The sequence below is a fragment of the Equus asinus genome, chromosome 2 (assembly GCF_041296235.1).
Source record: "Equus asinus isolate D_3611 breed Donkey chromosome 2, EquAss-T2T_v2, whole genome shotgun sequence".
Classification (NCBI taxonomy): Eukaryota; Metazoa; Chordata; class Mammalia; order Perissodactyla; family Equidae; genus Equus; species Equus asinus.
In genome coordinates, this window is record NC_091791.1 from 103,275,675 (window position 1) to 103,297,918 (window position 22,244).

Here is a 22,244-nt window from a genome sequence, read left to right on the forward strand (position 1 = left end):
GACCTGGGCGCTCCTCCTTGAGCACAACTTACTACTCTGGTGGCCTTGGGCTGGTTATTTACCTTAGGTGAGCCTTAACTTCGCCATTTGAAAGACAGAGATAATGACAAGTATCGAAGGCTTGTGACAGGAGAGGCAGCACTTCTGCAAGCAGAAAGCAGACACCACACACACACACCCACACACACACACACACACACACACACACACGCCCCTGTTCCTGAAGCATACACAAACTAAAGAAAATACAACTTTTCAACTCTCTTCCTGGAAGTTGCATATTCAAAGGATCTGCTAATCAAAGTACCTATTAACATATAATGTGTTAAAGGATTTAATGAGGCTGAGTATAATTATGCCAGAACACCATTAACCAATGGCGACTAGTCTCAGAAAGCACTGGAAACAATTTCCTGGCTTGATCTTGCCTACCAAACCTATCCCCAGACCTGCTCCTCTGATCCCTTCAGTTCCATCCTCTTGGGGCCTTTGTCCCACTCTCTTGAATCCTGCTCACTCCTCCTCACTCACTCTCTGCTCTACAAACCCCAAACATCCAGGGCTCCTTTGACATCCAGAATCCTCCCAGGTAGGAAGAGCCTGGACTTTCCGGTTCCCCAATGCCTCATCCACTAAGAGTCTCTGAGGCTAGAATGAGCTGTTTATCCTTTTGTAACAGCTCCTTTCATCACCGATTTCTCCTCAAGCCTGTCTCTTCCATAACAGCTTCAGTGACAGTTTCTCAGACAACTTCCCTGTTCACTGTCCCACTGAAAAGGGCAGAGAGTGACTTTGCTTTTGGAGATCCGGCAGCATCTCGGCTCTGAGGGCCCACATCTCAAGGTTTGTAAAGTAGCAAGTCTTCTCTCTTGGGAGCATTATGAGAAGGCCCCTGTCCCCAATTCTCCAGATAGCGATAAAATACACACCAGGTAAATCTGGCGTCTACTGAACTGAAAAGATATTTATCAAGAAAGTAAGGCTAAATGCTTGCAAGAATATATCGTTTTTATTAAAAAAATGCTTTTGAAAAATAAATCAAACCAAATTAAGCCTTCTAGGAGACTCTCTGGAGCCCAGACCCTGGGAAGGACTAAAAGCAATCAATAAATTGTCCTGAATAATCTCCAGGTCCAAGACTTTGGGCCAGACCACCAGGGGAACTGGTCTCGAGCGGGGCCTTCTCCCTACGCCCCATAGCCATTCTCTTATTTCTTGGGTTTCTAAAATATGACTGAAGTGATAATCCTACACAGTGGAAAGAAAGTCTTTCAGTGCACAAATACCTCCCTTTGAGAGGTAAGTGGCAGCCACTGACCCAGAAACGAGCCAAATCACCGCTAAATACAACTGCACACCCTCCCTCCTAGTCCTTGGGAGGGAGGAAACAGGTAAGACATCGAAGCCCACCTGGAGGGAGGTCTGGAGAAGGAGAGTCTTGGGCTGCTGGCTCATTTGCTATTTTTTCCTCCTAAAACAATGCATCACATTTTGTGGTTTAAAGGAAGTTAAATGGTTTTATTTCTGATTTACAGCCCTGGTTAACTGCATTTTGGAGATTAGATGGTGTCTGTATTGTGCTATGTTTTGGGTTTTTTTCTTTTAGAAACACAGCAATGGCATGTGTTTACGTATATGTGTATTGCAACCTGCAGCGCAAATTTTTTATGCTGTCGCCCGTCTGAGATTATGCTCCCAGCACTGCGGCCCAGGCCATGCAATCTCAGCTCTGTGCTGGAATCTGAAGGGTATGAATCTCCTCTCCCCCTTCCTTCTTGCCACAATGTCTGAAACATCCACCATGAAAATGCTTCCATTGCCTTAGAAAAGGAAAATAAAATTCATTGTGAGCAGGAAGACGGTAATACATTTATTTGTGGTCAATTTAGGGTGAGTTGCTTTAGCAGCGAAGCTAGCTTCTAATAATGTGAGGACATAGGACAGAGAGGAGGGAAAGCTCTGGCTCATGGAGTGGAGCCTGAATGGTGAGACTGAACACCTGTTCTGACGCGTCTGTTGCACATTTCTTGTGTGTATGGACTCTGGAATAGAGTAACAAAATCAGAAATCGGCACCACCATGGACCGTAGTATTTAACTTCCTGAGCCCTACTTCCCTCATCTGTAAAATGGAGAGTCTTAAATTCAACCCCCATTATGAAAGATGCCAATCAGCTACATAATCCATACAAGTAAGAGTTTCAGTGTGAAGGTGAAATAGGTTGGAACTCTTCTTGCATGACTTGGAAATAGAGGAGGGTATCTTGGGAAGGGTGCTAGCCTGTGTCGCTTTTTAGCTCTATGACCTTAGATTAGTCCCAGGACCAGCTATGCAATTTGCCGGGCACGTTGCAAAATGAAAATACAGGGTCCCTTGTTCGAAACCTTTTCAAGAATTTCAAGGGGCCGGCCTGGTGGCGCAGCAGTTAAGTTCACACGTTCCGCTTCTCAGCGGCCCAGTGTTCACCAGTTCGGATCCCGGGAGCAGACATGGCACCGCTTGGCAAACTCCATGCTGTGGTAGGCATCCCACATATAAAGCAGAGGAAGATGGGCAGGGATGTTAGCTCAGGGCCAGGCTTCCTCAGCAAAAAGAGGAGGACTGGCAGTAGTTAGCTCAGGGCTAGTCTTCCTCAAAAAAAATAAAAAAGAATTTCAAGATGGTGACAGAAGAGCATTAACCAAAGTGCACGGCCCTTCTAAGCGTGGGATCTGCATGCTGTACAGTTGGCACACTTATGAAGATGACCCTAAATAGTCCCTTCTCCTAGGGCAGAGCCCTGGTTTCCTCAGGATTCAGCTCAATGACCATCACTTGCAAGTTTATTATGCCAAAAAGAAAATAAACAGCGTTCATCTCACCAATATATGGGCCCTCTCCATGCCCGCCCAGGACACCTCTTGAGATGGACAACAGCTGACATATTAGCACACATTGAAGAGAGGAAACAGTAATGCTACATGAGAGCGTACATTTAGTATTACTAATCTTACAGAGCAAGCAGAAACCAGCCTCCTGTGATTCATAGAAGGGTGTGCTAGGAGATCTTTTCTCTCTTTTCGTTAACTCAACTATTCCAAGTGCCAAATTGCATAGGGGCCTTTACCATGTTTCAAGTCTTCTCCTTAAAGGAAGAATGATCTCAGTAGTTACAACATCAATAAAAGCATCAACGTTAGCATAAACAAAAATGCAACAGCCAAGGTAGCTCCATGCCGTAATTATGCATCGGGTTCTGCTCAGCTCCTATTTAGAAAGTGCACCTGCAAAACACAGACTTACACAGAGCCACTTTCTTAAATAAATAATTGTTCAGTGAACATTGCACTGGAAGGATTACTGTCTCCGCCTTCCAAGAACTGCTCATCTGTGAGTGCAGGACTCCGTGACTGTTACAGAAATTGCTCTTAAACGCATAAAACTCATAAGAGAATTTTTGGAAAATCCCTTATTATTCATTAAAGCATTTTAGGGCCTCATTCATTCAGATGGGATCATCAGCTGTTGATTAGCCAGGCTGTTAAGCATCCATTGTCAGATGCTGATGGGGTGTGAGAAATCACATTTCGCATCCACCAAGAGTCACCTGAACCCAGTTAGCACTTCATCAGATAAGGCTGCATCTTCTGCGGAGGAATGAGCTGGATTTTTATTCCCCAGTCTCTTCTTTCATCTCCCAAACTTTTCTGTATTGCAGAGCATTCCTCCTTCTGTTTGGTTTTTCTCGCCTACCTAAGGTCTAAAATTACATCAGAAGCCAACTTCAAAAGCTGGTTGATTACAGGTAAGTCACATCTGTGCTCAGGTTCTAACATTCAAACGGCTTGTGTGTGTGTGTGCCTGTGTGTGTGTTGGTGTGATTTTCTGGTTCTTGACTAGAACCTCCTCCACACCATCAGTCCTTCAGATTGGAAAGGTCTTCAGGTTATCAAGGGGATTCTTCAGCCGGGGCTCCAAAACTCAACTTCCTTCCTCTACAAACCTTTACTGACTGTGGGAGTCGGATAATGGAAGTAAGCACGGCGAGAATAGTCCCTGGGTTAGAGGCTGGAAGTGTGATTCAGAGCCCTGGTTTTGTTTTAGGAGAGGAAGTGACTGTCATTAGTAAACTGCTCTCAATCCCAACGAGTCTTTCACCTCCCTGATGGTTTGCAATTTATTTTTTCTCCCTTCAACAACAGAGCAACACTAGTATTTACCCTTTGTCTCACACCAAGAAGAGTTGGGGGTGTCTTTCTATAAAGATAGACCAGTCCCCAACTCTTTGTGGAGCTTCTGATCTCAAAGCAACAGAGTGCTTCCAACAACACAGTGAGAACACCCCCTCGCCACCAGATCTTCAGAAAAGAGGCTCCTTGTTTTACTCACGGAACTGCTCTACATGATCAGCACTCTTAGACTCAGGCATGGCCGTGATGGTCACCAATGGACACGAATTCCCTCCTAGCGTCTGGCACAGAACCTCTTGCCGGAAGTAGACCTGCTTGGGGTTCACGCTTTTTTCCAGGATGTCAAGGTGAGTCTGGAGCAGAGATGAAGCAGAAGTGTATATTATTAATGTTTTTGATAATAAGCAACAGAAAACAGCAACAAAGCTTATATTCATGTGACTCTATGTAGCATAGAAGTATTTAGCTAAGCTAATCTACGCAATATTGGGCAGTAAGTGATTATAAAGGAGGTTCTTCCTACCATCTAGGAGAAGTTCAATAAAGCTGAACAGTAAGCATCATTCCCACATGTCTGCATAGTAGAATATCTGTTTTATACTTGCACTGCAAGCAAGAGGGAGGGGCATACAGCATCCTTCCCATCACTGCAGCATACAAACAATGTGGCTACCAGGAAGAGAGGGCATACCCAGGGTGCTCAGAAACACGAGACAGAGAGCTTCAGTAACACATAGCACATTAGGACCAAGCAATGTCAGGAGACTTGTAAGCATATGGAAGGAAAATGGAAAGCAATTGATCCAGGGTGAACTCTCAGCAAAGAGAACAACTAACTAGTAGCAATCGACTTTTCCTACTCTACCTTGCCATTTAACACTCGTTTAAAACACAGAAAGATACAAAAATGGGGTAACCATTGAAACTAGGACTCTTGGTCAACAATCTTTAAGACCTCTGAAGATATTTTGATAACTCAAACAGTGAGATGGGTCATAAAGAGGTTCAGAGATTCCATCCCACCCTCACTTCATACCCTGACAAGGGTGACACGCTGACCTCAGTAACCAGAGAGACAGAAGCTGCCCCTCTCCAACACGAGAACATCAGTGCCCCAAAATTATCCTTCCAGCTGAAGATCTAAAGCTTTCAATGCAATCAACTAGGTATTAACAGGGCTAAGGAGAAACTGCCCAGCTTGTTCTTTGACAAATAACAAGTCTGCTAGATAAATGAAACAAACAAACATGAATCCTATGAATATATTTATAAAATAGTCATAAAATATATTATGAAAAGGGGAGTAGTGCCCTCAAAAGGTAGAGGCAGTGTTTACATGTGAAAAGGATTTGCTATAGAAATAGTAGGCAGAATAATGGCTCCCCCAAAGGTATCCATGCCCTGATCTTCAGAACCTGTAAATATGTTACCTTACAGGACTTTGCATAAAGGTTTAAGATTAAGGTCTACTTGAGATGGGGAGATTATCTTGCATTATATAGTTTGGGCCAATCTAATCACAAGCTCTTAAAAGCAGAGAACTTTTCCCAACAGCAGAGAACCAGAGAGATGGCAACATGAGAAGGACTCAGCCTGCCATTGCTGGCTTTGAAGATGGAGGAAGAGGGCCAAAAGCCAAGGAATGCAGGTTCCAGCAAAGTTGGAAGAGATGCCTTCAAGAGACTCCAGAAAGAACTCAGCCCCAACACCTTGATTTCTGCCCAGTGAGACCCATGTCAAACTTTTAAAGAGCTGTAAGACGAAAAGCTTTTATTGGTTAAGCCACTGAGTTTGTGATAACTTGTTACAGCAGCAATAGAAAACAAATACACCAGGAAACAAGAAAAAGAATTTCCTAGACTACGTAAAAATCCCAGCATTTGGGTAGAAATAGACCAAAATCTACCTGTACTCTACTGAAACATTTGAGTTGTAAGGAAAAAAACAAGTTCCAAGGAAAGAAAAGATTACAAATGATTCTGTGGCCTCTCCTCTAGCCTCAGGGATACCTGAAAATTTAACCTTGAGTCATATCCTCTTTACAATTGAGACCCCTAATCATCTACCCCAACACAGTCAACTGCCTACATTAACATAACTTTATTATTCCCTGTCTGCAACAACATAACTTTACTATTATAGGAAACTCTTCCCAGAAAAATAAAAATTATAAATAAAGTTATTGCTCATTCCAGAAACATTTCATGAACTATTCAACAGAAAGCATCAACTGGCTCTTTGATCAAATCCCTTTAACCCCTCTCCTCTAGATTCTTGCCTTACAGCGCCCACGAATATTAAACCATTATATCATGATCCTTACCCAATGCTAATCAAGCCCCCACATTAATATACCTGCCTTTGAACAAGACCTTAAAGTCTCAATAAATATCCCAGCTTTGCCCTTCCCTCTTTGAGACACTATGAAGACTCTTGTCACATTCTCTTTTGTCGTGTATTATTTTTCTATTGCTGTTGTAACAAAATGCTACAAATTTAGTGGGTTAAGGCAACACAAATTTATTATCTTACAGTTCTGGAGGTCGAAAGTCCAAAATGAGTCTTACTGGGCAAAAATCAAGGTATTCACAGGATCATATTCCTTCTGGAGGCTCCAAAAGATAACTCGTTTCCTTGCCTTTTCCAGCTTTTAGAGGTCACCTGCACTCCTTGTCTCCTGGTGCCATCTTCCACCTTCAAAGCAAGCAATCATATCACTCCCGCCTCTACTTCCATGGTCACATTTCCTTCTCTGGCTCTGACTCTTCTGTTTCATTCTTTCACTTATAAGGACCCTTACCATTACATTGGACCCAACTTGACAATCTAGAATAATCTCCCCAACTCAAGATCCTTAACTGGATCATATCGGCAGAGTCCCTGTGCCATGTAAAGCAGCATCTTCGCAGGTTCCAGAGATTATGATGTGAACATCTTTGGGGGCCATTTTTCTGCCCTCCACACCAAGGTAAGAAATAAACTCAGATTCAAAATAAATGAGAATTCGGCTGAGGCCCGTGTATCTGACCAAACCTTTGTACTTCATTCTTGGGATTGTTCACTGAGTGATAAGTACGAGGCATTGAGGAGATGCGCCTGAACTGGAAATTGGGTGGGAGTCTCCTTCCCCTGAGGAGACAAGGTGGCTAACTAATTGTACACACACAACCAAAGGGCTTACATAGCTAGCCAAGTATGAAAGCTGAAGAAACCCCAGGGCTGATGGCTTTCCCAGGCTGAGACGGTCCTTGCCCACTCAGCTTCATCACTCATGACCACATACTTCCCCAGTGAAGAGGGACGAGGACAAAGGAAGCTGTGCCTGGGAGCCTCAAGACCTTCGTAAGCCCCTTCCACGGATGCTGTGTTGTTACTTGCCGTGTATCCTTTCTCAAGGATGCGTAAATTTGGTTGTGTAAAGACTAATCTTGTGTGATTGACTGCCAATCTAAACCCAACAGCACTGCTCCTTATTGAGCAGAATGGGGGTCACACCCTACAATTAAGGCTATTTTTAAAAAGTGTGAGTGTGTGTGTATACATAAACCTGTACATGTACACATATGTATACGCAAAGAATCATTCTTGGGTCGTACTTCCTTCTACAATACTGGATGCCAGAAGAAATGGAATACTGCTGAGAGTTTGAAAGTAGAAAGGATTATAATCCAGTAAACCTATAACCAGACAAGTTTTTGGTCATGACCAAATGTAGCTTACACGCTCAGATATGCAAGAGCTCAGAAAACATATAACCTTATCTTTATTGAAAATAATAACTTGAAGACATACTTCACTGCCCAAAAATCCAACTAAAGAACAATATAAAAGGACAGTACAGTTAAACAGGGTTTAAGTCTAAATGACTACTGAAAACATGGTTACTACATAATGTAAATGTAAAAAATAATTCTCTAGGGATAAAATACATATTATCAAATTTTAATGTCATCATCTAGTTCTAAAACGAAATTAAAAAGAGATATGTAAGGGAGGAATAAAGTAAGAAAATATTTTTTTCAGTTTAAATGGACTTAGAAATATTACTTAATTCTTGAAAATGGAAAGGCAGTATAGCAAGACGACAAAGAGGCAAGCACTTGAGTCAAATTGCCTGGGTTCAAATTTGGCTGTGGATTCTGGAAACATTATGTAAATTCTGTACTTAACCTCTTTGTGACTCAGTTTTCTCATCTTTAAAGCATACATAAAAATAGCATTACCTACCTCATTCAATGGTTGCTATAATTTTGCCATATACTGTACATGAAAAGTGCCTGGCACATGAGAATCATTCAATTTTAGCTGTTATTATTGATGGGGAAATAGAGTTTCAAATATGCTTTTGCAAGAACTAAAAGGGAAACACTAGCAGAATTAGGAACACTGAGGAAAAATATCAAAGAAAATATGATCGATCCATGTTGCATAAGAAAGAGAGAGAGGCGGAGAGAGAGACAGAAAGAGACAGGGAGAGAGAAAAGCAATGAAGCATGGAAAACAGCATAAAACCAAAATGACGGAAGTAACACCAAAAATTGTTTTAAATATAAGCAGGTTAAACAGCCTTATTAAATGACAAAAACTTTCAGATTAGTTTTTTAAAATCCCACTGCCTATTGTATATAACAGATACTTTTAAAGAGAAGAAAAGAAAATCATGATATGTATGAAAAACACTCCTAAATCATCTCTATTTTGTTTGCCTCCAGTAAAATATTTTAAAAGAGAAATATTGAAACTAAAAGGATGAGCAAACATAAATTAAAGCAAGCACAGCAATAGTAATATATGACAAAGTCATACTCAAGACCAAGTGCATTAAATGGGACTTAAAAGTCTTATTTTGATAAAGGGCACAATTCACAACGAACATATAAAACTCATAAATCTTAAGAATCAAGTAACATAGGATTGAAATATACAATGCAAAAGTGGCAGAGGGAAAAATTGTTCTAGGAGTGGGAGACGTTCAGACAGCACTTCAGTCTTGAGTAAATCAATCACACAAAAATAAGGATATAGAGTAAAATTTGAACAATATTGTTTTTTATAGATATATGTCAAACTGTGCCTTTACAGAAAACATCCTTTATTTTTTCTTCTCAAACATCCACGGAACTATAACAAAAACTAATCATATACAGGGCTATGAAGAAATTCACTAAATTTTCAATAAAAAAACAGAAATTGTAGAAAGCACATTTTCTGACGACAATTAACTGAAATTAGATTTAAGTAAAAATGGTGTTATAAACAGCAAAAATAAAACCATTAGGGAATAGAAAAACATCCTCCCAAAAGCAGCTCATGAAAGAAATTCATGTATTAAAAAGAAAATCAATATTAAATCAGCGTAATTAAGCTCTGATAGAGGAAGGGCATATCTGGTGTCCCAGGAGAGATGGCACAGGACGAGAATGGAAATGTCCCCCACAGAATGTCAGCCATGTCTCAGCCAGCCTGGTAAAAACAGATTCCAGCACCTCAGTTAAGAGAAATAAGATAGTCCTGGATTTAGATGACACTCTCTGTGATCACAAACAAATTACTTTAATCACTTTCGTAAATTTCTAGGTGAAAGCTGTACCTGATGTTATTTATTATTGAAATCCAGACTGAGGGGACCCTGCTTCACAATTGCTATCAAGATCCCAGGCCCCCAAACTGGGAAAGTGATACTGTTTCCTACAGCATTGCCCCAAATGTATTCTGCAGGATGTTACTAAGTGCTGGAGTGTGGAGAGGGAGGTGGAGGGGCAGGAAATTCATAGCCCAAGCACTTGGAACATGGGGAGTTAAAGAAAATGAAAAGGTTTTCATGGCAGCAGAACCTTTCAGATGCGTTTATACACCAATATGCATTGTGAACTCTTAGAAGAAAATCTGGCACACAGCGTTTTGTGAATTTACATGATGGTTAAATTGTTTTCTCTAAAGATCTCAAGACACTGGAGTGCTATAGGATATGCTTTGGGACACTGTCTTTGCTGAATTGTTTCTATGAATTTTGTTTGTTTGTTGTTGCTGTTGTTTTGACATCAAAGCTGTTTCACATTTTATGATGGCTACAAGACTTCTTACAGCAGAGGCGGGGCAGGCGCTGGAAAGCCTTCTCAAGAAAAGCACTGGCCATCATTCAGTGATGTCACAAAGTTACAAATAACAAATAGGCCACAGCTCTTTGGTGTCTGATGCCAAATCTTAAAAAAAATCATAAAATCTCGATTTCATAAATCAGATATGGGAAGCAGGTTTGAGGAGGTTTGTCTAAGAAAGTCATCAAGCATAATTAACTACAAGAGAAAAAGTCCACAAAAGTACCATTGTGCCCATGAAACTTGTCCTTCAAAACAGTGTCACCTTAACATTCTCCCTAACCACAAAGGCAAGAGGAAGCGAAGTTTGAAAGTTTTCTTCTCCTATGAGTTCTCTGTTAATTCTTTATTATTATTATTACATCTTTTATGATTAATAAAATTACAGCTCAACAACTCCCTAATATCTTTGAACTTCAGCTCATTTTCTGTAAACTGTAATTATTCACGCAACCATAGCCCTCCACCCCTCAATGAAATCTCTGCCCCATTCCACCTGCTCCAAATATGTAACACCTCTACTCAGAGGGCATTATTCTGGCTCCAGTCAAACAGAAGACTCCCAGAGGTAAACCAATTATAAACTTCTGTTGGATGTCCTTTTGCAAAAATGGCTTTGTATTGTTCTCCTGAAAACGATTTTGAGGTGAATGCTCCCATCGCAGGTCCAGCAAGGCCATGTCTAATTGGGTATTGTTGGGATCACAGATGAGAGAAGCAGGGCTTCTGAACGCGTGTGCCAACAACCAGCTGTAATTACAGCCCTGCAGAAGCCACGGGGGTGAGTTTCTCTATAAACATGGGAATGAGTTCACGGCAATTATTGAAACCCCCAGAGCGGCTGTCTTCTTAAAAGAAAATCCTACCGACCCGTGAAAGATACCAGGCTGATAACTTATCCTGCAGCCTCATGGGTGCCTCTCCACAGGAGTCTTCCACCCCTCTCCTTTATCAGCTATTCCCTTAAAACTTCCATAAAAGACATCACTTGACCTCAGCAGGTTACCCTGCTGATGGCTACTGATAACGTGAGAAGCACTATGCTCTCAAAATGGTTCATTTCTTATTGTTAGCCCCCAAACTGTTGCACTCTCTGTCCCCCTCATTCACAAGAAAGCTCACCCCTAAGGAGATGGCTTGTTTTATTTGTGTGCTCCCTAGTTGTCAGACATCACTTAAAACACTCATCCGAGAATCGAAGGCTTCTCATCTCTAGAGAAGAACAAATGACACCTTTAAGCCAAATAAAAGCAACAGGATGTGCTGTAAGCGGGTTCTAAAGAGCTTTCTCAACTGCCCCCGTCTGCCAATACCATTCTCCCTACATTAAACGGACTTATTTAAGAAGTGAGAGAAATGATTAGTCTCTAGGTGTCTACCCACATATTTGCCGATTAGAAAGAAAAGATTATTTTAATATCCTTTTTCCATGAAAAATAAGTGAAGTTATATTGCTGATGATTTGGAAAAGAGAGTAAAGGGAAAAATATTATAATCAACCATCCTAAGACAACCCCATCAGTAGCCTTTGCATTTATTTCCTTTTGGTCCTTTATGTGGATTTTTTCTTTTTTCTTTTACTTTTTCTTGAGAAAGATTAGCCCTGAGCTAACTACTTCCAGTCCACCTCTTTTTTGCTGAGGAAGCCTGGCCCTGAGCTAACATCCATGCCCATCTTCCTCTACGTTATATGTGGGATGCCTACCACAGCATGGCTTTTGCCAAGTGGTGCCATGTCCGCACCTGGGATCCGAACCGGTGAACCCCGGGCCACTGAGAAGCAGAACATGGGAACTTAACCACTGCACCACCAGGCCAGTCCCCCCTTTTTTTTTTTTTTTTTGAGGAAGATTCACCCTGAGCTAACATCCGCTGCCAATCTTCCTCTTTTTGCTGAGGGACATTGGTCCTGAGCTAACACCTGTGCCCATCTTCCTCTATTTTATATGTGGGATGCCTGCCACAGCATGGCTTGACAAGTGACTCTCGGTCCATGCACAGGATCCAAACCCATGGACGAGGGGCCACCAAAGCAGAGTATGCAAGCTTAACCGTTATGCCACCAGGCTGGCTCCTATGCGGATTTTTCACCTAATTTTTATTTTACCATAAATTATGGAATGAGCATTTTCCAATGAGTCAAATGGAGAAAACGATCACACATCATCACAGAAAAGAGAGTAAATGCTCTACTGCTTACCATCTAGTTTTTTTTCACTAGATATAGACACTCGGCTGACACTTTCCATGTATCAAATCCATGTCACATACTTAATCTTCATAACAACCCATGTGGTAACTGCTTTTATGTTTCCCGTTTTACAGAAAATGAGAAAAACGAGGTGCTGAGAAGTTAAATAGCTTGCCTATGGCTACACAGCAAGAAGACACAGAGCTCAGACTCAAATCCAGGCCTGTCTGACTCCAAAACTTCTTCTTACATTGTGCTCAAGACCTTGGAAGTCAGGGGTCCTTGTGATCAACGACTTCACCCTTCATGCACATCTTGGCTCCTTTAAAATGGCCTTTCACGTTCACCTCCTTAACATCAGGACCTTTTATCGGTGCCCGTCCTTTGTTTAGGCCCAGACAAGGATAAGGCTCTGTCTATTGATTACCTGACAGCACTGATTTATGACTAGCTCATTGCATCCTTGATCTACCATGTGAGTCAACATTTCTCAACTGACGTGTTTTAAACTCTTCATTTGTTCTGAGCCCTTTATAAGAGATTGTGCATATTGCATTCTAATTCTCTCTTCTTTCTTTCTCTCTCTCTCTCCCTTTCTTGCCCTACACTACACTCCATTTCATATCTACGGACAATGGTGGTAGCATCTACCACAGAAGGTACATATATGTCTGGTGAAAAACCCTGTTCTACCCTTTAAGAGCCTTAAGCTCTCCCAACATATGGAATCAACTTATGATCACTTTTCTTGTCTCTTGCCAACTCATACAGTTATAATTCTCAGTGAGATCTCATTTTCCTACCCTCTAAAATGTCCATCAGAAACTCTCTTGGGGCTCCATTTTCAACCAATACTACTGGCTACCTAGGGGCAATCCATAACATAACCCAAATACTTTAACAAGTATTCCTAACAACACTTTAACAATCATTACAATTCTTGATAGCTTGATATGGATGATTAAAATAGAACTCCTTCGCTTGATTCATAATTGCAATAATATTGTATTTCTTTCTTTCAGCTTTATTTTAATACCATAATTTGGACAATTATCCAGCAGAGTTCCTGGCAAGCATCTGGAAGATATCAGTTTGAAAGAACCAAATACTAATTCTCTTATTATAAGAGAATAATGAAATTTTTAAAGTTGCAAAATTGTGTTCATGTTGAAAAACATCCAACATGCATGTCCTCTGCTATAAAAATGTCTGTAATTATCAAACATAGTCTATATTATGAGATTTACAAATCATGAATTCTACGTAGAAATGTACTTTCCACCCCTCAGCATAACCCCCAAGTAACATACAGTTAATTCTTCCCTTAGGGTATCATTCACATTTAATTTATCACTGATCTGTTGGAAGAAAAACCGTTTCTCCTTAGGACATGTCCAAAAATAAAAATGACTAGCGTGCATTACAGAATGTACTCATTCTGTCCATGATGGGAAGAAGGGTTTTTTAAGAGAAGTCACAGAGTCAATTATTGTCTTAAACCTAGGGAAGACAAAGACCATGCATTATTGGAAATGTAAAACCTAAAAATGAATATATGCATTTTTCACTTTCAAGTAACAAATTGTCTTTCTTACTCTGTTCTACTCATTTAGGAGACATGAAAAGTTATCCCCTTTCCTGTCTCTCTTTCTCATTAACTCTCCTCAAATCTCCCTAGTGGGAAAAGATTCACAGTCAATAGGCTAAGTAACAAGCCAATGAGCATCAATTAACAAGACCTCTCTCTCCCTCTCATGGAGACCAAGTTTCTGGGGTAAGGGAGTTCTCTTTTCTTGTGTTTTTGTCCCCCCTCAAGATGAAATTACCCCTACATTGACCCCAGTGGCTCCTGAGCTCTTTGTTGATTGTAAACTGTAGACCCTGAGCTCTGATCTGAGAAGAGCACAAAAGCTACGTGAATCCCAGAGGCACAAGCTATGACTTACAATCGCTGCTACAACTGCAGTAGGTACTTTATAGGCACATGTCATCGTCAAGTTGTGTGATCATATAATCTCTGATGGTGGCTGAGTTCAAGTCATCAACCCACGGTTATTATCTATAATGCTGAGTGCCATGGATGTGATTCAGCTGGACAGTGTTATTCACCAAACATGGCCCCATTCTTATCCCAAAATGCTCTGATGGGTTCTTCCTAGGTGCCCACCTTCTGATTCAAAGTCTGAAATTCAGAGTAAGAAGCCAGATTTAGTCAATGCCTGGCTGAAGGAGTTTCAGCTTGTAGGCACCTAGCAAGAACCCATCAGAGCGTTCTGGAATAAGAATGGGACCATGTTTGGTGAACAACGCTACCCAGATGAACCACATCCACCGCACTCAGCATTGTAGATAAAAACCACCACGGGGTAATGACTTGAACTCAACTATCAGAGATTATATCATCATACACCGTGATGACAACCTGTGCCTATAAAAGTGGACTGCAGTTGTAGTAGCTAGTGTATGTGACAGCAAGCAAGGACACTGATCTGATCCCAGAGCAGAAGTTCTTTTGAATTCCTTCTACATTCCTCTACAGTAAAGTGGAAAGAGCACAGGAACAGATGTCAAAGGCCAGCGCTCTTTCTCTGCTTGGCTACTAGCTAGATGTGAGATTTCTAGGCCTCGATGTTTGCATCTATAAATAACAAGGCTGAATTAGACAATTTCCCAAATCTCTTGTGTTGTAAAGTTTTATATACGAACACTGAGAATCTCAGCAGGGTCTAAGATATCCTAACAAGTGAAAAGACAGTGTCCTGGACCCACGGATCATTCCCCCAATGGAAAAGGCAAACACACATTCAAACAGGAATCCCTTTCCTGGAAGACTTTCCCTGTGCGCTGTTTCACAGGCAAGACAATAAAAGCAGCTGTTGAAGGGGATCATGAATCTAGCCTGTTCTGGGTCCCTAAAGGCAACAAGCATGTTTTCTAACAAACGTGGCTTGTTGCAGCATAGCTTGTGATGCACATTTCTTGGATTAACTTCTTGCGATCTCTAAGTGTGATACACAAATAATACTAGTTGTGTATCTTTTGCAATCTGGAAAACAGTAAAAATCTCTCTTTAGGCAAGACAACATATGGAGAGCAGGATACATGCACTCTCAGGAAGCAGTCAGCCAAGTGGTTTAAGATAATCCTTCTCGATGGAGAAAAATTTTCATTTATACCTGCACATTCCTTTTGAAGGCAAAGATGTTCTTGGTTATTATCTTTCCCAACTCCTTATCACAGACTTAAAAATGAAAATGCTCATCCTTCAGGCTAAGTGATACATACACTCATATATACACATATTATTATAAATATGCTAATAACATTTTGCATTAACACGAAGGATGAAAGTGCTTTATAGAAGATACTTTAGCTCATTAATCCTCAGGATATCCTTGAAATAGCTAGGGGAAAGGGATAGTTTGCCAACTGTTTTAAATGACAGAAAACTGCATGGGTTAAGCAGTTTGCTGGAATTTGCCTAATGAACATTTTGCAGGGTCTGATAGACAGAAGAATGGTAACTTCCAGTTTGGGCTGACTTACACTACACTCCTTGCATAAAAAGATTGTGGCCCTCATTTGCAGTGACTCAGTGTTTTCTTCTTTCACTTTTTGTCCAGCTTCAACCCTTCCTGCAGCCTCCAGCCCATGGCCATGGCAACCACCGGAAAGCTGAAGTGGCTGCTTGCTCACAGACTCAGAGAGTTTTTCCAAGTTTCATCTTCCTGCTTTCTGCTTCCCTCCTCTCAATGAGTGAATGTCCTCTAAATTTGCATCTCACTTTATGCTATTGCTTTACCCCATCTCAACTTGATAATCCCACTCCAATCTCACTACTTCATGTTTAACTCGAGGGCATCTTATAGAGCCCCTGAGAAATTCCCATGCCGCCTATGCTCAGCCTGCCAATGAGGTACATCACATGCCACTTGGGCCTTCAGAATGTCACGGTCATTACCTCAGCCTAATGCTCTGTCCAAGGAAGGAGAGCAGACAAATATAAAGCCACCAAGTCAGTGACAACAAACCCTGGCTCCCTCAGGAAGGCAAAGTTCCCCACCAGGATGTCTCCTGAATGTCCCCAGCAAAACCTCCAGGAGCCCCTTGGTCCTGCTGGGGTAGTGCTGTAAAGAGGAAGTTACCATGAGGGCTGAGTAGGTATAGGGATAGTGGTAGGCCAGGTAGCAGACATCTTCATCATGCGGGAAGGTGACAGCAAACGTGAGGGTATAATAACACTTCCCAGATGCTCCCCCTGTGACAGCTGCACTCTGGCGATAATGATTTCTAGAAGAGAAAGGAGAAGAGAGGAGAATGAGGGAGAGGTGGGGAAACAGTCATTTGGGGTTCCAGATGCTACATACCTCTTGTGTTACATACTGGCAAAATGTTCTTCACCCGAAACACTCTGGGTGGAATTTAGAAAACAGAGAAATGTACAAATGAGCTTACTGCCAGGTCATGAGCCAGATCAGCAACGTGTAAGCTGGTCCATCTGTCTCCTAATTGTGGCATATATGCCATGGGCCCTTCCTGGCTGTGTCTGAAAACGAAGGCTACAGAGTCACTGAGCTAGAAAATAGAGGAAAATGTGAGTAATTCTGTTTTTCCTGGAATTCTATTGCAGACATACACTTTGTTACCCAAATGTGGGTTCCTCCAACCCCTGCCTCTCCCCAGATAACACAGAGTACAGCTCCTCTTTCCCCTTCCACCTGCCAAGTGGGCTTTTCAGGAATCACCGCTATGCTGAGTTCCAACTCAAACCATCACTACTATATGCTGAGTTCCAACTCGACACTTAACAAATCATCTTACATTATCACTGCAACAACCCATTGTGTGGATGAAGAAACAAAAGCTTAGAAAAACTAACTTGTCAAAGGTCGCAGGGCTAGTAGGTGGTCAATACAGGACTTGAACCCAGATCTGTCTGTCTGCAAAGCCTTTGTTCTTTCTGCTACACAATACTTTCTTCCCAAAGGAATATGTTTGTCACCCCAAATATGGTTCGGCTTCTTATAGCTTGGGAATGCACATTTTCCTTTATCAAAGATGAAGAACCAATTTTGATACTTCAGGAAAAGTATCAAAGTAAATTGCACCCAGAAGTACATTCTGAGTAATATTTTCCCCACACACCGCCAGTTATGCTCTCGCCTTGTCTGTTGATGCTGAGAGAGCTGTGCAGGCTTTCCTGAGAAATGCTGTCATCAAGGCTGCATTATAATGCAAAACCCACCCGGACACCAAAGATGTAATTTCACCTTTGAACATTTACAACATTGGCTTACAAGTCCATTGTGCTTTTGGATTTTCTTGGGGAAAAGAGTGGGGAGAGAAAAAAAATGATGTAATTATTCTGTTTTTTCTTGAAAATATAAAAAACATGGATTATTCTTTTCTGACTTTTTGCTGCCTTCGTGCCACCCCCCACTACCACCAAAGCAAAACGATCAAGCAAGAAAGAGAGGAGAAAATAGAAGTCTACTGTCTTGTTTCTTGTGGTTTTGTGGGGTTTTGATATTTATAAAACTAAGAATGGGAGTAAGAGAAGTGGTAGTCCCATGGATTATGGCCTGATACATTTCTCTTGCCTCAGTTTCTGCCAATACAGCATCCTTAAGCCTTGGTCATTCTAGGGAAAGAAGGATACCACAGTGTAAGCCCAAAGTGACTATCCCAGCCAGCTTTTTAGCATCACATTAATAGGGGTCATTTCCTTGGCGATTATAGGACTAGAAACTTCAAAAAGGCATTTTCACCCCTGCTGCCATCTAATCTTGATATCTAATTGGGTCCACTTTCTCCAGATCTCCCCAAAGTTCTATAGTTACTCCAGAGCTAGCGCTCTGGTTATTAGACAGCATGTAAAGAAGCAGATGTTAGCTCAGAAATCATGCAAGCCATATTCGCTCTACCTTTTACAACCTCTTTCTGATTTCACTAGTAAAGGCTCCACTGCAAACACAAATTCAGTTTACACCTAGCTGAACCTAGTCAATTATGCCCTTCTACAATGGAAGAGCCAATCGAAATGAAATGAGCCAGTCAAAATGGCCAAAATTTTGACAACCAATCAAAATGTGGAAGAGAGTTTCATCTGGAAACATACATGTGTGAGCACACAAATGCATACATGTGCACACGCACACACCCACATAGACATATTCATGAATGTAAAGGCAGGTGGACACACACATCTGGTGCCTCACCATCCCCAAGTTCTTCACCCGCAAACAGTGGAGACAGAGCCTGCTTCTTTCCTCAAGATTAGTAGATGCCCTGGAGGGCCCATGGGAGTAGTCTGCTTTGACATGAGTCTTGCTTCTTTTTAGTTTTCCCACTGTACTACTAAGACAGCGAAATCACAGGCACATTGAAGCCAACTCAACCTTACCCCACCAGCCACAGGCAAGAACAAGGAAGAGAGAGGAAGTGAGAATGTGAAATCCACATCCCTATGCTCTTGCTGCCATTCCAACCAAACCTGCACTCCAGGAAAGGAGCAGCTACAGTGAAGGAGAAATTAAATGGGATAATCCTCAGCTTCTGAGCATCTGTGGGCCCAGGTTCTAGTGATTTAAGGTAAGGGTAAGGAATTCGAATGGTGGTTTTAGCTATCTGAAATCTACCTTCTCACTCCCCTCAACACACACACATACACTGCCGTAGCTTAGTGAGCAAGATTCTCGTGGGCAAGACTAAACGCTCCCCACTGAAAAGCCAGCCCTCTCCAGGATGGCTGCAGACTGCTGAGTTTAAGGAAAATGCATATCACCTCATTTAGGGTGAAGTTCCGCTAAAGGAGATTCAGTTACAATCCTAGTCCAGGCTCTAAACTTTAGCTGAAGCTAAAGGAATCAGGTTTCCTCACTGGCGTCTCCTGGCGGTGGTACCATAGAAGGAGAATCCAGGTGACTTGACTCTAACGAAACCTTCCTCTTGGGAGATTTTTAAACTTGCCCAAGATCACCTTCTTCAAAGTGAAACATTTGCTATGTCTCTAAAGGGAAACACTTGGCTCGCTACAACTCAATTCGTCCATGATAAAGCAAGATCTCATCAACAAGTTATTTTTGTTTTCCCAACTATGATGTGAACATATTGAGGGATGTTTGTAAGGCAGTAACATTCATCCCTCATATTTTAAAAGGTTTCCATGTTCTTCCTTTGTAAAGAGGACTCGTTCCTTTTCAGCCAACTCCTCTTCTTCCTTCAAGATTCAAGTGTTTCCTCTTTCAGGAAGCCTTCCCAGATACCCGCCCTTTTGCCTAGTTCTTATCGCACTGGGCCTCTCGCTCACTGCCGACACGTTCTGGCAGGGCTTATGCTTATGCATTTGTGTATCTTCATACTTGGCACAGTACCTGAACTTAGTAGCTGTTCAGTTAATGTTTGTAGAATAAATGGCCTTAGACTCCAAGAGTAATAATTAGGATGCTTAACGTATTTTACCTCTAATCCTAATGATATCCTTTCAAGGTATTATTACACACACTCTACAGCTGGGCAAATTGAGGCTCACAGATATTAAAGGTCTTGAGCAACTCCACACAACAAGCATAGTAAAGCAGGACTCAACCCCAGGTATGAGTTTACCACAAGACCAAGATTATTTTCATTACATCATCCGTCTCTTAGGCACAGATAAAAAGACAAGAGGGCTTTTGATCCAATTCAGCAAGTAAGAATTTGAAGTTTTGGTCTTCATAAATCAGGGCTGCCTATAAACGTAAAGTCCAAAATATCAAAAGGAATGTAAAAGAACCCATGTGAGAGCTGGTGAAAACGATCCATATCATTATGATTCTTTGCGTCATTGGTATTTGATGCCACCAGATGTTCCACTAATTGTTAATAATAATTTCTAACATTCGTTGAACACCTACTGTGTATCAGACACTGTTCTAAGCTTTCCACATGCTTCATCTCATTTCACTTAATCTTCAGGACAGCTCTATCAGGGAGATACCATTATTATCCCATTTTACAGATAAGGAATCTGAGGTTGAGAGAGGTTGGAATAATTTTCCCAAGGTCACACCATTAATGAGTGATAGAAGTTTGATTCCAAGTACTTTCTCTCCTCAATCTACCCTTCTAGGTGGAGAAGAAGCCTGACGAAAATCAAGTGTGGTCTCCGATTTGCCAGATCCTACATACGTCATCTTGGGTCAAAGATGACCCAGGCTGGTTAGATCTAGCCATTCCACAGTTTAAAAGCTCCCCTTTGTGTTTCCATTCCCTGAACCATTTATCTTTAGAAAGATCTGCACTTTTATAATCATAAAGCCTTCAATGAAGCAAGGAGCAAAGTACACAAATGCATAGTTATGAACTCAATCTATTTCCATTTGTACTTAAAAATATGCTGGGAAGTCATTTTTTTTCTGTGCGTGCATGAAGTAAGCAGATGCCAAGATAGAGAGTGAATTAGATAATCTTATAATGGCAATGGCTCTGTTTAACAAGGGTACATCATTTCACTTAACAGGATCTAATGCGGCAGAGCAGCCAAGTGGCCAGCCTTCCCTGTGTCTGCAGGGTTTCTAATATTCTATATAACACCAAATCTCTCTCCTGAGATCCCTCGGAAGGATGCGTGATGGCAGAGCTCTTGTATGACATTCATCTTCATGAGTGAGCTGTTCCATCTCCTCTCACGAGCGGAGATAAATGTCAGAAGAGATCAGCCGTTGTGTATTACATGGCCACTCTGAGCATGTCACTTCCCTCCCTCTGCCCTTCAGCACCAAAATTACTTTAGACCAGAGCTGGGAAAGAATTCGAAAAGGTGTGAGGTGTGTACCTTAGAGAAACAAGCAAACCACAGGGAAGTAAATAAAGCAGAAACGAAAACTATCCCTGCTTACTTTTAAGAGAGGCATGGAAAAATGTGTCTACCTATCTATGTTCGTGCCTCCAGAAGATCACTTTTTATTTTCTGGCCTAGTGGTTTGCAAGGTGGGTGGGAGAGGGGGGTCTCATAGTGGGAAGAGGTACTGCAGGGGAAGGGCAAGATGATTGACTGAACACAGGGAGAAAATATTAGAATTTCTCCTTAAATTTATTATGAGCTAGGTAATAAGAAAGAAATTAAGTTGTCTAAGGTTTAATATGGGGATCGACACCACTGCCCTTATGCGGTCCAAGTCAACTTAATGAGATGAATAATTATAAAACAAACTAGATTACAGCACAGAAATCTTATCCATTCTTCTCTGTTGTTAGAGGGCTGGAATATAAAAAAGTACATTACATTTTACATCTATGGTTTTCATAAGGAGGCTTCCCGAGGGAAGAGTGGAAACGGCTCACCACCTCCCTCATTCTTTTGCTTTTAGCTTCTAGCAAGGTCTTTAAGTTTGCAGAAGCCTCCTTTAGTGGATTTACAGATCATATGATTTAAATTAAACTAAACTTCACAATATCGACTATTAGGTTTTTTTTAATTCTGCATAGAAGCCATAGATTGATGATAATATTAAATTTCAAGCACAAATGACCAAGAAACTGGAAACACCCACATGACCCATCTCCTACTCTTAATACTAGCTCTTTCTTAAGAATTCTTATTTGTATAAAAATAATCTTATTGGATCTGGGAAGTTAACGCAAATTTTTCAAAATTATCCAAAAGACTATTTCCAACTATATTTTTCACGGTAAACCCTAAGGGTATAGTATGCCCTGAGTTATCAATAATATAAAAATTTAACAATTAGGTAGACATTTAAAATTATTATTTGTTTCATTTTTTTCCTCATCATTTAAAATTCT

General features: G+C 41.2%; 1 protein-coding gene across 17 annotated transcripts in view; it reads right to left on the reverse strand.

Annotated features, from left to right (window-relative positions):
• Positions 1-22,244, reverse strand: part of AGBL1 (AGBL carboxypeptidase 1) — an 806,151-nt gene that overhangs the window by 613,604 nt on the left and 170,303 nt on the right. For all 17 annotated transcript variants that reach the window (XR_011497368.1, XR_011497363.1, XR_011497373.1 and 14 more), the window contains 2 exons: positions 16,604-16,748; positions 4,369-4,522 (listed from right to left, as the gene is read on the reverse strand). Coding sequence is in view for 12 of the 17 variants with exons in the window: in XM_070495693.1 (XP_070351794.1) it covers positions 4,369-4,522; positions 16,604-16,748 (299 nt within the window). In the remaining 5 variants the exon portion in view is untranslated. The remainder of the gene's footprint in view (positions 1-4,368; positions 4,523-16,603; positions 16,749-22,244) is intronic.